This window comes from Akebia trifoliata, chromosome 14 (assembly GCF_017979445.1).
Source record: "Akebia trifoliata isolate Shusen 1 chromosome 14, ASM1797944v1, whole genome shotgun sequence".
NCBI lineage: Eukaryota > Viridiplantae > Streptophyta > Magnoliopsida > Ranunculales > Lardizabalaceae > Akebia > Akebia trifoliata.
The window spans coordinates 11,040,917-11,055,622 of NC_141388.1; the positions used below are offsets into that span (position 1 = coordinate 11,040,917).

General features: G+C 33.7%; 1 protein-coding gene across 1 annotated transcript; it reads right to left on the bottom strand.

Moving 5' to 3' along the window:
* Positions 1–1,305: 1,305 nt before the first annotated feature.
* LOC147386227 (uncharacterized) lies at positions 1,306–4,381 on the bottom strand. The gene is made up of 3 exons (XM_086423668.1): positions 4,220–4,381; positions 2,203–3,898; positions 1,306–1,750 (listed from the first exon to the last, which is right to left on the bottom strand). Exons 2-3 carry the CDS (start codon positions 3,669–3,671, stop codon positions 1,507–1,509), a joined length of 1,713 nt encoding a protein of 570 aa, XP_086279794.1. The 5' UTR covers positions 3,672–3,898; positions 4,220–4,381; the 3' UTR covers positions 1,306–1,506.
* Between the last annotated feature and the right edge of the window lie 10,325 nt (positions 4,382–14,706).

A 14,706-nucleotide genomic window follows, 5' to 3' on the forward strand; every position in this document is an offset into this window, starting at 1 on the left:
AGGATGTTGTTAGTGATTTTTTTGTACGTGTCAAGATTTGTTAGCATGAACCTTAGTTTTACTCGGGTCTACAGGAGGCTACGTGTTTACTTTTCTGTTTTACATGTTGGGATGAGTGCCTAGTTTAGTGTTAGACTGTTGAGTTGTAATGCCCATATATAGGCTGCTTAATTGGTGAAATTAATGTGACAAGAGAATTCAGCATTTCCTCTCTCATCTTTTAATAGCTCTGTCCTCTATTTACACATAGATAAAAGCTAATTTTTCATCAATGACTTACCAACTTAGCCAAGTTGTCACCTTTGACTCGTTATTATGTGTTTTGTAAATCATGGGCATCGTTGTTTTCTTAAACAACCTATCTTGCTTGGTCTAATAATAAGTTGAAGGCAATATAGCCAAACACCCCCTGCCCACTTCTGTTTTCTAGACAAGTAAGGTAGTTAGCAGTCAAGTGAAGGTGGGTTTAAGGAGAATTGAACCTTTGTGGGATCAACATTTCACATGGCTTTACACACGTAACTAAGTTCCCACCTTCACGTGTATATTAAAAAAATTATAAGAAACCAAAGATCACTTCACACGTGCATAAGCATATAAATATGATATACAAAATCGAAGGTTGTGTTTGGTGTTACTTATGATGAGGATTCTATAAGGATTCCCATCCACCATAAATGCTTTTGAGAGCACAAATTACATTTGATATGTACACATGGTTTCCACTTGAAAAGCAAGATGCCTAAAGTGTATTAAAGTGAAAATACTTTTGACTTTTGCAAGAATCCAAGTAGAAAATATTAAATCATATGAAATCTAATCCGTTTCATTATATTTATTTAGTAAATTATTACAATCATTCTTCATCCTTCATCTTGAGAGAATTATGGTCAATCAAACACAATCTAAAATGTATAAATCCACTTCCCTCCCCACCTCAAAAAATAAAAAATAAAAAAAAAATATTTATACTCAACAAACAATCAACTGTGCAATCATGTACTAGAATGAGTTTTTGAAGTGCTTTCGAGGGTCTTATGGATGGAATTCCAAATATGAATAAGCAAGGAACCTAATGGCATCACGTATGTGGATTCTCCAAATGCCTATTAACCTTATTCAATACAAGTGACTCAAAAAGAGAAGTGATTCCATCTTATTTTGCAGGTCTAAAAGTAACATCAATTTAAGGTTGGAGGGTCAAGGTCATACACATTTAGAAGCAAACAACATTTCAGCTATTGTATCCAAAAGGATGCATACAACAGTTAGCACCCACTAAAGTTCCTTCTAAGCACAGATCTATTGTTAACAAATGAGGGGTGCTAAGCTGTAAAATCAACAGCAAGCACATTTTACTCCATTTCATATTATTTCTCTTCTTTTAACTTTATACATATATTCCAATTAACGAAACAAGAAAGCAAGCAACTTGAAAACGAGCTAGAGATGGAGAGAAAGAGTTTGCCGCGACATATCGTCTTCTTTATTTAGTGTATCAACTCATCAAGCCTCGTCGTTTGGGGAGCTGAGAGGGAAACATGTATCCTCGCCTCCTGTGTTCCACAGGAAATGAGCATAGTTGCCAGCATGGTACATGTTCCCTGGGTCTGCCTCAATTGCATCTAAGTACGCCTCCTCGGCTGCTCCTATGTCCTTCCTTGCAACCCATAAGAAGTTTGCATACTTACTTATCGCCTCAGCGTCTGTTGGTTTCACCTGAATTGCACGTTTGAAGTACTCCTCGGCTCTACTTGCCAATACCACAGTAAAATTATACAAACAGTTAGTTAATGAGGGAATCTTATGTCCATTAAATAGTAAAAGTGTAAAACTCAATTGAGATTCTTCAAAAAAATCAATAAACACTTCAGAGATTCAACTTAATAATAATAGCTCAACCAAGATTCTTTCCATTTTTAGATATTTCATCTGCCTAATACATGCAAAATAGCCAAATTTAAGCAAGACGACACACGACTGTGTAGCCTTTCCAAGAGATAATCAATTTGGGTGTTTTACATCGATAGATAAAAAAATTTCTCTTAATTACATAATTTGATAAAATTTTATTTTTTTGTCAACTTTTTTTTTTCTTCTCCTCAGTTAGTTTCAAATAAAGATTCTCCCTAAATAGATGGTTTAATGTCAATTAAATATCTTATCATGAAACCCAAAAATGAACATAAAAATAAAAAATACCTGTCATGATCATGGACGACAAGGAAGAGGAATTGCGCATAATTGGAGAGAAAAAGAGGATTATCGGGTTCTTGAGACACGGCTTGCTGGTACTGAAGCTCAGTCATTACATACTCAGAGTAATCATCTGATTCAATCTCCACTGTTACTGGAGCAACTAACCCTTGAATCGTCTCTTGATCAAGAACCTCATGAACCATCATCGACGCTGCTCGAATTCTCAAAGCTTCCTCCATTATTGAACTCCACAGCTTCATCTCATCCTCCTTAGTCACCCCTATTTGACGCTCTAAATCCAACAAATCGTTCCCCGTGGTTGACATTTGATGGTGATCGAGTGACGATAACCCATCAAATTGTCCATCCCCACCATCTGTCCCACTCGCAACCGCTTTAATCTTCCCACCACCACCACCATTGTTTCCCCCAACAGATGTCGACTTCCCAGATGAAGACGACACCAAAAAGTTCTTAATTTTCGAAGAATCGAATTTTTTATTCTGATTCTCAGTTACCCATTCGGTCTCGGTGGTTGTTGTGTAAGATTGAGTTAATGGTGGAGCTGCAATTGCTGAATTATTGTTGGTAATCGAATAAACAGTGAAATTTGCTAAAAGGATCATCACATACACCATGAGAGTTGGGGTGTGAGAAAAAATTTGTTGAAAAAGCCAAACGAAAGATGCGTGCATCTCTTTCTGAACTCGAGCCAGAATTCCTTTTAAATCTTCGTAAAAGAGGATTTCTCTCATCTGTAAAGTGTAACTCTGAATCTCACGAATTATAAAAACCATCGAAGAAAAAGCCTTTTTTACAGAACAATAAGCCGATTCGCCTACTTCAACGAAACCTTCTTGCCATTGTTTCTTCTTTTTTATGATTCGGAGTGAGAGAGGAAGATCGACACTGTTTGCTTTTCGTTCGATACTTGCAGGAATACTTTGATCTAATTCTGGCCAATCTTGAGGATCTGGTCGAATTTTGAGCCATGAAGGAGGCTCTATAGAATCTATCTTCCATTTGGGGAATATTCTAGGGTTCATCTTGGAAGAATCTTCATGGAATCTACTGTAATCAGATTCTTCTGAATCTGTTGAGTTGTGTTTGGTGGTGGAGGTCTCGTCATCATCCGAAAGGTCAAACCTTAACGAAAATTCTTGAAATTTTTCTGCAAATTCTTCTTCCGAGAATCCATCTAAGTTGGCGCTGATAGCTCTACTTAGAGTTTGGGTTTTAGATTTCTGATTCTCGGTAGACTGAGACCTCAAGAGCTTCTTTGATGTTTGTCCAAACAGAACCAATCGATCAGATCGATTAACAAAACTGCAAAACAGAGCTCGATCGATTCTGCTTCGTTGTTTCGATTGTAGAGACAAAATTGCAGAAGCAAGTGTGTTTGAAGAAAAGTGAGAATGGGGACCAACGGGTTGTGACCAATGCAAACAGGTCGAAGCAACCCTTACTCCCATATCTCAAATATGTTAAAAACACCCAAAATTGGTGGTGGGGGTGGGGGAGAGAAAATTAAGAGAGAGAGAGAAACTCAGAGTAGAAGAGAGAGAAATAGAAGCTTTTCGAAAGAAACATGCTTGAATAAAGGGGTTTTTCTCTTCTTCAGAAGTAAAACTTGCATTTTTGTTCTCTCGATCAAACCCAGAAGAAATCTCAAGTAGACAACTTCCAATTCAAATCAAACCTGCAAGAGAAACATAACTCGAAAAAGTAAGTAAAAAAGATTCAAACTTTACATCTCAGATCCTTCATTTGTGCTCTAGAAAGCCAACCAGACGAAATAAAAAAACCTAAATTCCCCATTTTTTTTTTTTTTTTCTATGAAAAATGAATTTTTCTATATTTGGGAATTTAGCAAAATCTGCAAACACATCTGTCACTCCAAAACTCTTAACAGTGTATTTGGATTCACACCAAGTTCTATTATTTTTCCGAAAAACTCGGATCCCAAAACGCAAACCAAGACTCAGAAATTGAAAAAATCGAGAGAGAGAGAGAGAGTTACTGGAATTAATATCATAGTGGGAAGATGGACCGTTATTTGGCTTACGAATTCCTCCGCCGCCTTAAACGAAGTAGAAAGTGGAGCTTAGTTAGCTTCACGAGAGAAGAGAGCGGTTTGCCGTATATAAAGGGTGGTTGAAATATTTGACATACCCCTCTCTATTTGCAATATGTACATGGTCTCTTGATTTATCTCTTCTATGGGTTTTATTAAAATGTGCCCTAAGGGCATACCTTAATGCATAAAATACACTTCCAAACTTTATTTTCCTATCAAAAATATCCTAAATTTTTTTTTTCCTATCAAAAATATCCTAATCATTTTTCTTATAAAAAATACTCTTGAAATAAACTTACAAGAACGAGGGTTGGACGTAGTGGTCACTGGTCAAGGCCTCTCTCCAAAAAAGAAGGGGTCTTAAACTCAAACCCCTAGTTGACTATCTATAGGGAATTACCAAATTCGATCGCTTTCAATCAGTTTCAAATTTTAGAGGAAACCTCCTTATAATAAGACGTGTGGCCTTTCACATTTAGGGTGTGTTTAATTGTATGGAAAGTCATTTTTCATGGAATTTGAAATCCATGAAAAAATTGAAGTGGAAAGTAGGTAGGGTGGAAATGTCAAATTCCATTGTTTGACTGTATTTAAAAAATATTAGGGAAAAAAATAGAGGGGAGGAAGAAAGAGAAAGAGAGCATGGTTAGGACGAAGGGAGAATGAGGGTGGCCGTAGATGGCATCAACGACAACTATGGCTATGATGGTGGCGATTATGATTGTATGGTGATAGTAGAAAAGAAGAGGGGAGGACGTGGTGGTGGTGACGACAGCAGAGGTGAGGGAAGAAGAGAGAGAGAGAGAGAAGATGGTCGGCAATGGTGGCGGTGACTATAACGATGGTGGCGATGACGATGACGACGTTGAGATTGAGTGTGATGGTGATGAAGAAGTAGAAGAAGAATATATTTTAGGGATATAAAATTTAGATGAATTTCATTTTCCCACCCTTATGGGAGGGAACGTGAAATACATGATTTCGTGAACTTTTTGATCGGGATGAAAAATGAATTTCTATGAACATATGCAATCAAACACATAAAAAATGTCATTCTCCACCTTATTTTTCATGTGCAATCAAGCATACCATTATTTCACAATCCTTATTTTCATAATAATCTCTCAAATACTCATTTTCAAAGAGTATTTAATTAGGGAATAATGCTGAAGTGACCTCAAGATCACACACCCTGAGGTGAAAGTGTATTGAAACCATAGATGCTTTTTCATATCCACCTTCATGTCAAGATGTGTGATATGAGGTCCGAGGTCACTCCAACATGACTCTTAATTAGGAATCCTCTTAATACAACCCATTTTTTCTTATTATAGACTAATAAAAAATGATTTAACTACCCTTATTTTCAACACTAATAAAATCCTCTTGATTTTTCTTCCAAAAATTAATTAAGCTCTTCAATATTTGTGCTAAATTAGTTTTAAGCTATTGAATGTCATTTTTAATCCACCCTTTTTTTTTTCAATATCGCACTAAGTTACTATAGAAAAATCTTGAATATTTATATCTAAAATGAGTTGTACTTGAAAAAACATCCATGGTTCCTATCCATCTTCATGTCAAGAAGTGTGCGATATGAGATTTCAGCGTGAGGTCACTTCAACATTATTCATCTTTTACTTCAAAATTGAGTATTATTTACAAGATTTAAAGGTTGAAGTAAATAAAATCTTGAGGTTGAAGGTCTGATATTTTTCTTTTTTTGAATTTAATTCTAGTGGAATCTTAAGGTTGAAGAGCAAGGTAGAAGATCTTTTTTAATTGAAGATTGAGTGATTTTGTGAAGAGAAATAAAGGGCTTTAGGTTACCATTTACATATGAGAGTATTTTTAACTCATGCCACAGCTTGAAAGACAAAAGGGTTTCTCAAGTATTCACCAAATCAAGGGCTCTTACTCCAAAGAAAGATGTTCAAGGAGGGTAGAGGTGTTATTTTAGCTTTTGGAAGGGAGGGGTGTAAGAATTTAGTTGAGCAATTACTGATTCAGAATACGAGTCACTCGCATAGGAATTAGGAACTAGGAACTATGGTTAGTGACTTTGTCCTGCAACATCAGATTTATGTGTAGCTGTTCACTGCACCGAAGCGCAACTTTAATTGGTTCGCGGCACATCTCCTAAAGAAAACCACGGTCGCAGCTATTCGCACTCCAACCTTTACTAATTACATCCTAATATAAAATTAAGAAAATAAATAAATGATCGAGATAAGTAGAAGTTGGGGTGCCAGTGCCAATAAAAGTTCTCTTATTTTTCGTTTTTGCTAGATTTTTTTGTATTTGGAATTTCATATGAGTTTAATTATAATTGCAAACAACTGTTGAAAATTATTTGAATGAGTCAATAATTTGAGTCAAACTTTTATAATGTTTAAAAAGTGTGTTTTTAATCTTTAATTGGAGTGTTATAAATAATTTAAGAAATTAGAGTGTAAAAAGTAAGAGCTGCGGTGTCAATAACAGCTCTCCAAAAAATTAACTGCCATTCAGATTGTTTTAACGTGGGGAATATACACGAGAGATAGATATTATTGTTGCACCAACTTTTATTAATACCACACCAATTCTTAAGTAAATATTTAAAGAATTTCACACAGTTGGAGTGGCGTTAGTAAAAATTGATGTGACAATATTAACTCTATTATGTAAAGAGTGATGCAGAAAGTAAGTCATTTTAAAGTCATTTTATTCGTGGAAGAGGTGCAATCCTTTCCCGTACATTTGAAAATAGAGATAAAAAAGGTCACTTTATTGTTAGTGGATGTTTAAAATTAATTTTTTTTTTTTTTTGTTTTAGGCTTGAAGACGAAAATATAGTAAAAATATCTGGTTGGGGCTTAAGGATGGACGGCCCGGAATTAAAGCTAAGTTGGAAACTTCTTGCCAAGTTGCAGATGTTACTATCATTCTACACAAAGAAGCTGACTATTCAAACATAAAATTCTCTTGAAAATAATGACGGTTTTGATCAAGAGAAAATCTTATCAACTGTCCTGATTGAATCTCTCATACGGCCCACAAGGCCCTAATTTCAAATCCATTGAACTGTATACAAATCTAGAGGATCTTAAACCAAATAGGGTTTTTACATCTCAAGTCCCATATAAGAGTGAGGATCATGTACTATAGGGAGTGGAGTGGCTACGTAACACTCATTTCACTTGTGCATCTCATATGGTATATTCTTTTAGTATAACTGATGATGATAAATAATTAAGTAAAATGGCTAGAAATCATCGATGCTCCGCCTGAGATGAGGGGAAATTTTTTAGGAGAATATTTTTTCTTTGGAGCAACTAAAATAATACACATATTTTACATGGGCTGTAGCTATAAGGAAGTCCTAAGTATAGTAGCTCTCATGACCTCAACCAAACCATTGATGGATGGTTAAAATCATGGGTATTTTATAAATACCCCTTATTAATTGGTAATATTAGGTTTACCCTCGTTGACTTGCAGTCAACGTTGCATTTTCTTTATGATTTATCAGTGAAATTTTAAATTTTTTATTTATTTATTATTTTTTTAATTTCAAATGCTTTTCAAAAATTTAAATTACTTTTTCAAAATTTAAGGGATAAGTTCAAGAAAAAGCAACCTTGACTTAAGATTGAGAGTGTAAACCTAAGCTTGCATTTTGCAAGGGGGTAAGCATAATATCACCTTTTTAACATGGGGTGTTTCTAAAATACCCTAAAATGATCTTACACATTTTATTTTTGACCAACCTATCACAATTGAAAAAAAAAAGAAAAATGTGTTGCATCAATGTAAATATTTGAATCACAAGTACTCAACATCACATGAATGGACCACTGATGGATTAAAACACGATTTCTATATCTATATAAGACAATTATATTACTGGACCACTAGTTTATAAAATAATAATTATATATCTCTCATCGTATACGTGTCACCTATTAATAAGAGAAAAATGAAGTTAGGAATCTATCATATAATAGAGATAAATAAGAGAAATTACCGACGAACATGACAAATGATTCGATCCAATTAGAGGAAAAGATCAATTATAATCCCAAGATGCACGTAATATAGTTAATCCTATTAAGAATCATAAAGGGTAAAAAGCAAGAGAAGTTGTTAAAAAATAAAGATAAATATAAATAAAAGAATAATAAAAAGTGTTTGAGCGTTAAAAACTGTTTGAGCGTTAATTATTAGATATTTAACTAACAAAAAATAAATAAATAAATAAAGAAAAACAATACAAGTGCCTCTTGAGATGAATCTCGAAACCAAAAATATTATCCTTAAGAGAACCAAATCTAATCGGACGGCTTGGATCTTTTTTAGATCATAGTCATTCATGTTTGTCTATGTGGCCCAATAGTGGACAAGCATTAGTACATTGTGGGCCATAAATCATATTCATCTAGCCATATACTTGGCCTGATGGATAGGATACGGGGCCCATATTGAGAGAGAGAAAATTAGTTGGAAATTATAGTATGTGCAGGAAACAACCCACAACTGTCGGTTCAGCAAACTTGGACCCTTAATTCTATAACGTAGGGCACATTAATGATGACTACGTACGTACCTGTATGCATCGGACAATAGACGCACGTGCCTAAAGCTACGTTAAGCCATTAATTATTTAATTGAAAACTAGAAGGCCCCACGTGCAAACGCACATTATAAAAGGGCTTATGTGTAATTTAAATATTAATGAAAGGGTGATTTTGAAAAATTACAAAATAAGATGCATATTTTGAAAATTTTGAAAATTAATCAACCTGATTTTAGGGATGTGATTTTAATTTTCTTGATTTTTTCTTATTTATCAAAATGACCCAATTATATGAAATTTAACTATCAAAGTGGGGGCATTCATGACGACTCAAATTTTGGTGTCCAACCACTTCTAAACTACTTCCCTCATCATAAAAGTAGAGATGAATATATGTTCATTGTTTTTTGTCTCGTGATTCTATTTTTGGTATCTAAAAGAAAAATGTCAGCCACGGGACCACGATATTTTTGTATTTAGCATGCAACGTTGTAGTCTCCCCTACTGGCCTCGAGATTGCAAAGAATGTGACCTTAATAAAATTGTTTGCACTATCAATTTGACCATGAAAAAATATTTCTGGGATGTTAACGAAAAAGACGTTCTTCTATTTATTAATAATATTTTTTGTTTCGTTCAAGTATGATCCGAAATATTTACTTTGTTAGATAGAATGCCAATTAATGTATGAAGGTTATTATAGATGCAATTTTCTTGCACTACCTTGAGATTTGCAACTTCTGCTTTGACTCTGTAAGTCCAAAACTCTTGGGTGTGCCTGCAACACAACCTTTTTGATGCCCTAGTCAGATTAAATATAAAAATTTGTAGAGTTTATTTTATATCAAAGAAAAATATATCTTTTGTGACATTTTCCTCTCTTATTTATAGAGATTCTGTCCAAATCTTTTTGGATTCTCTATTGATGTCATCTTCCTCTAAATTCAGAGTTGTAGTTGGAATATACTTCATTTCTAATCACATATGGATTCATGGAACCATATTTAATAACAGATTCCTTGTATCTAGGATAATCCTTGATTTTCCACCCATTAAATCATTTATATTTTGGAGTTTGAATATTTGTTTCATTTCTCTATTCTCGTGATCCGACTCCAAGTTACATATTGGGGTTGTTTCTCGTCACTATATATCTCTCGGACTCGGATAGTTGCAATGATTCTTCATGTTCTTGGGACTCGATTTCTGTTCTTACTACATGTCATGGTTTGATGTCATCACTAGAATAATCATCCACAGTTATCAGCCTATACTTTGTACATAAATGAGTTCTTCAGGGAAAAAATCACATCTACCTAAGAGGGATCCATAATTTTTATTCAAGCAATTTATGTGATTTGACCGACCTAGATTTTGCCATGATATTTGCACGTATAGATGCTATAAGTGCACTATCAAGAGTAGTTGCCAAAGATATCTATATAGAGCTATTTGAAAATAAAAAATTTACAATTTTGTAAATTACAAAATGGAGTTTAATATGAGTGTGGTGGGTGCATAAATTATTTTATTGGAGTTCAAAAACTACATTGACCAATTGAATCTTTAAAAAGCCATGACTAGTTGATTGTAGAGTTCATGACCAAAATCGTTGATTCTAAAGTTTGCAACCATGATTAAGAGTTGTGAGTTCTTTTTCTCTCATTCTATCAATGCCCATCCTCCTAAAAGTCACTTGCAGAGGTTGTTCTTCTGAAAATTCTTCCTGTGATCAAGTTAGTGTTTAATACAATAAACATTCTGGTAGAGTAAGTTTGATGAGAGAATTGTGTGCTTTTACTCAATCGAGTTGTGTCTTTTTATATCATTTTTTATCTTTATCTCCTATCTTTCAATCAAGGGAGTGAATGGCCCTTCAATTAACGAGTTAAATGGGGGTAGTTAGATATTCATTACCCAAGATTTTGCTTCTATTATGGAACTAATTTATTTATTATTGATCCAAGACCGAGATTCTTTCTATTTATAATTGATTCTCTTCGTTCATGATCACTTTGCAGATTGTGAAGGAATATTCTTGAGAATATTTAGACTATTCACCATTTAATTCAATCCACATCCTTTTGTCCAATCGTGTGCCAAAACGCTTGGCACTATGCCAGTTGTGACATACCAACTACAACTCTTCCCCCCTACAACTATTTTCGTCTGCTCCAATTGTTTATGTTTTTCAATTCTTCCTATAACATTTATTGTTTTATCATTTAAATCTTCATGGTATACATTCCCTCTATCTCTCCACCACATGTATGATTATGATGTATGGGTTTTAATGATCCTTGCAAGAGTTTTGTTGCGATTATCTAAACAATTCTTGATTTGGAATCCAGAGTGCAATACAATGTTGGGTGATTGTAGTGTTTATGGAGCAAATCAAATGATTCTAAAGTTTGCAATTGATGATCTAGACTTATGTTGGGATTATCCAGACAATGATTGATTCGGAATCCAGATAATAAAATCGTTGTTGACACATGCTTCAATAAAACATGTAATGTGGCGAATAGATAGAGCGTGACATTACTTCAACGTGTGGTCATCATGTAGAGTATTGTACACGAAACTTTGAAATAGATAGATGCCATTTCTTTCATATGTGACATGGGCAAGGTGTCATACGATAAAACCATGAATTGAGAAAAGGGTTGGGTTTTCAGTGATCTATAAAGAATAACTCATGAAAAACACTTGAATGTGTATATATATTTATCCTGATTATACACATTTCAATGGCAAGAAATTCAATTTCGAATGAGAGAATTCTAACATTTGTTAAATTTCATATTGACTTGATTATTGAAGTGCATTCGGATAGAACACGTTATAACTCAACATATGGATTTTGCCACCAACACAAAAATCAGGAAGATTGAAGCTAGCTAGAAAAGATTTAGCATCCACATGGATAATTTTACTCACATTCTAGTTTAACAAAGAAAACATGATCTTCTACTCAACAACAATAGTGGCAGTCTAGCATCATGGCCACATATAAGCAATAGTTTTAAAACTTGTAAACGAGTTTAGAGAGTTAAAAAAAAAAAGAACTTGTAAACATGATTCATCTATCAACAGTTTGATTCAGCTTGGGTATCCATTTGTTTTTAAAATAAAAGGCTTTACATATTTTGTTGTCTATAAAGATTAAAAAAAATCTTATAACTATGTCGATTTTTTAATCTAACTCTAGTGCATTTTTGGTTAATTAACTTCATCAAGTTAGTACCTATTTGACTTGGCATCTTGATTTAAATACTTTTACGACCATGCCACCTTTAGTTGGTTGAATACAACTATGTTGTAAATCTCTTTTTTATCTTCTTCTTTTCTTCCTTCCAAGTTAATAATATTTTAGTTCAAAATACTATGTGGATATTTTGCCCACCCACCTACTCTCTAGAATAAGGCCTAATGGTAGTTATGTGCAACAACGAAGCAGTGAAGAGACAAAAAAAAAAAAACACATAAATCACAAATGAAGAACAAGGATTTACGCGATTCGGTAGTGTGCCTACGTCCACGGATCAGAACAAAAATTACCACTATTTTCTTTCTTTGGTTTTACCACCCTATAGATCTCTATTTATAAAATCAAGAGTTACTAAATGCATATATCTCCCCAAAATAGAAAAAACTCCTTAAGAAAATATTCCATAATTTCCTTTTTAGTAATCCTAAAAAGAAAATAAAATACAAAAGAACTGTACAACAATCTCTATATTGACTTGAATTCTATCACATCGAAAACCTAGACAATAAACTATTACACATGCCTATACCCTCTATCTTGTCCTAAATGCTAGTCACTATGAAAAGAAACAACACCTGCCTTATATAATGAACTTTGCATCACCTATGCTTGTGATATTAGCCTTTAAGAATCACTAACTACATACTATCGAATCATTTTGATCCATCCTGACTTGATGACACACCCAATGCTCTTGTGTAGCTGCCCCAAGCTAACTCTCTAGTAAACTATAGAAAGGGAGCTCGACTTGTCCTCTTGAACCGTAATAACCACCCCACGAGCCTCTGCAAGACAAAGTCATATAGTTCTAACATTTCTTGCCTTACAATGTCTTCCCAATTTGTATTTATCATACATTCTGGTTTATCGGACTTCCCTTTCAATGCCTTAGACAAGCCTCATTGAATAAAGATGTCCTTCACCCTTTTTTGCCATATATTAAAAATGTAATTCCCTTTAAATCTCTTGACTTAAATTTTGTATTCAAATTCTTCAGTATCATCGTTTTAAACCCCAAACGAAAAGAAAGTACGATCTTAAAAAATATAATTGATTTATATTAACTTTCCGTACAAATCCAATTAGTTTTCATACTAAATTGTGAAACAATGAAGCAGTAAAGAGAACATACAAGATTCAAATCACAAATGAAGAACAAGGTATTCCTATGTCCATAGATCAGAACAAAAACTAGCACTATTTTATTTTTTTTGGTTTTACAGCCCAAGAAATCTCTATTTATAAAATCAGAAGTTGTTAAATACATTTCTCTTCAAAAATAGAAAAAACCCTTAAAGAAAATATTACATAATTCCTTTTTTAGTAACCCTTAAAAAAGACATAAACTACAAGACAAATTCACAACAAATTCCCTATTACTTCAACTGGAGTACCAATGGAAAATATTCAAAACTGATGATTATAAATTGCTAATAAGAGATAATTAATCTAAGAATTAATGAAATATATTATCAAAATTCATGTTAGGAGGTGACGAATTATTTATGCATGCTGTCAACCTGATGCACCCCTCGTCCTTTATCTGGGCTTGGGGACAACAGTGCAGTATAAAGGAAACACAAAATTACGAACATTCTAGATCTTGTCCATCGAACTTCTTTTTTTCGGTCAGTTGGTACACTAACACTATATATCAATTTGATTGATGAGTTCTAACCACGCTTTCGATGATAATTTTAATTAGTTAGGTTGTGCTATCAACTTTTTCTTTTGGTTCTTTTTCTTTATTTGTTGCTATGATTTTTTTTATGAAAAATTCGACGCTTGGTTTGGCAAGATTTTATTTAGATGGACTCATATATAGTGAATAACACACACCACATGGTCTGGTCGATGTAAAGGTGATAGACCAATAAAGAGATACATTTGACTCGCTAATCAATCACCGAGTTTGCCTTGATAATTTGTATGTGTGGGGAAAGAAATTGTATAATGGAGGTCACGGGTCTTGATATGTCATACGTGAAACATCAGAGAAGGCCAAATTACAAATCATGCACCACCTTTACATTTGTTATCTTTGTTTCTTTCTAATTGATCTATTATATATCTGGTTGGTTTTCTCTATTTTATAATTATCTTTTTGATTTTTTCTCTTTGTAAAGTATTTGGGACATATTCCTTCAACTTAATTAAAGTTTCTTGTAGTCTGTCTCTCTCACTCTCTTAAAAATTTGTAGAAGTCAAATGTTGCACCCCAAATAAGTTAGCTAGCTCTAGGATTGGACCCATAACTAAGTTGATAGGGGTGATGGTTTGGTGATACAAGAAAGATGTTCTATAAAAACAAGGGTATATTACATTTTGACCCCTTATGGTTTGGCATAATGCCATGTTGACCTCTTAACTACTAGTGAAAAAGGGGTAAATTCGACACAATTCTTTTAAACACTACTGGACCTTGACGTCAAATTTACCCCTTTTTTTCACGTAGTAAACCTTTTTGATAATTTCATTTACCTCTCTTGTTATTGACGGTATTAATGTTCCAATGTTATTTTACCTTTTTAATCCTCACAATTTTTACTTTTATTGAAAAAATTAAATTACAAAAAGAAAATTAATGTCGAATAAAACGCT

Coding starts and splice junctions, on each gene's coding strand:
- LOC147386227 (XM_086423668.1), bottom strand. CDS start 3,671: ATGGGAGTAAGGGTTGCTTCGACCTGTTTGCATTGGTCACAACCCGTT. Junction 1,751..2,202: donor GTCGTCCATGATCATGACAG/GTATTTTTTATT, acceptor ATTGGCAAGTAG/AGCCGAGGAGTACTTCAAAC.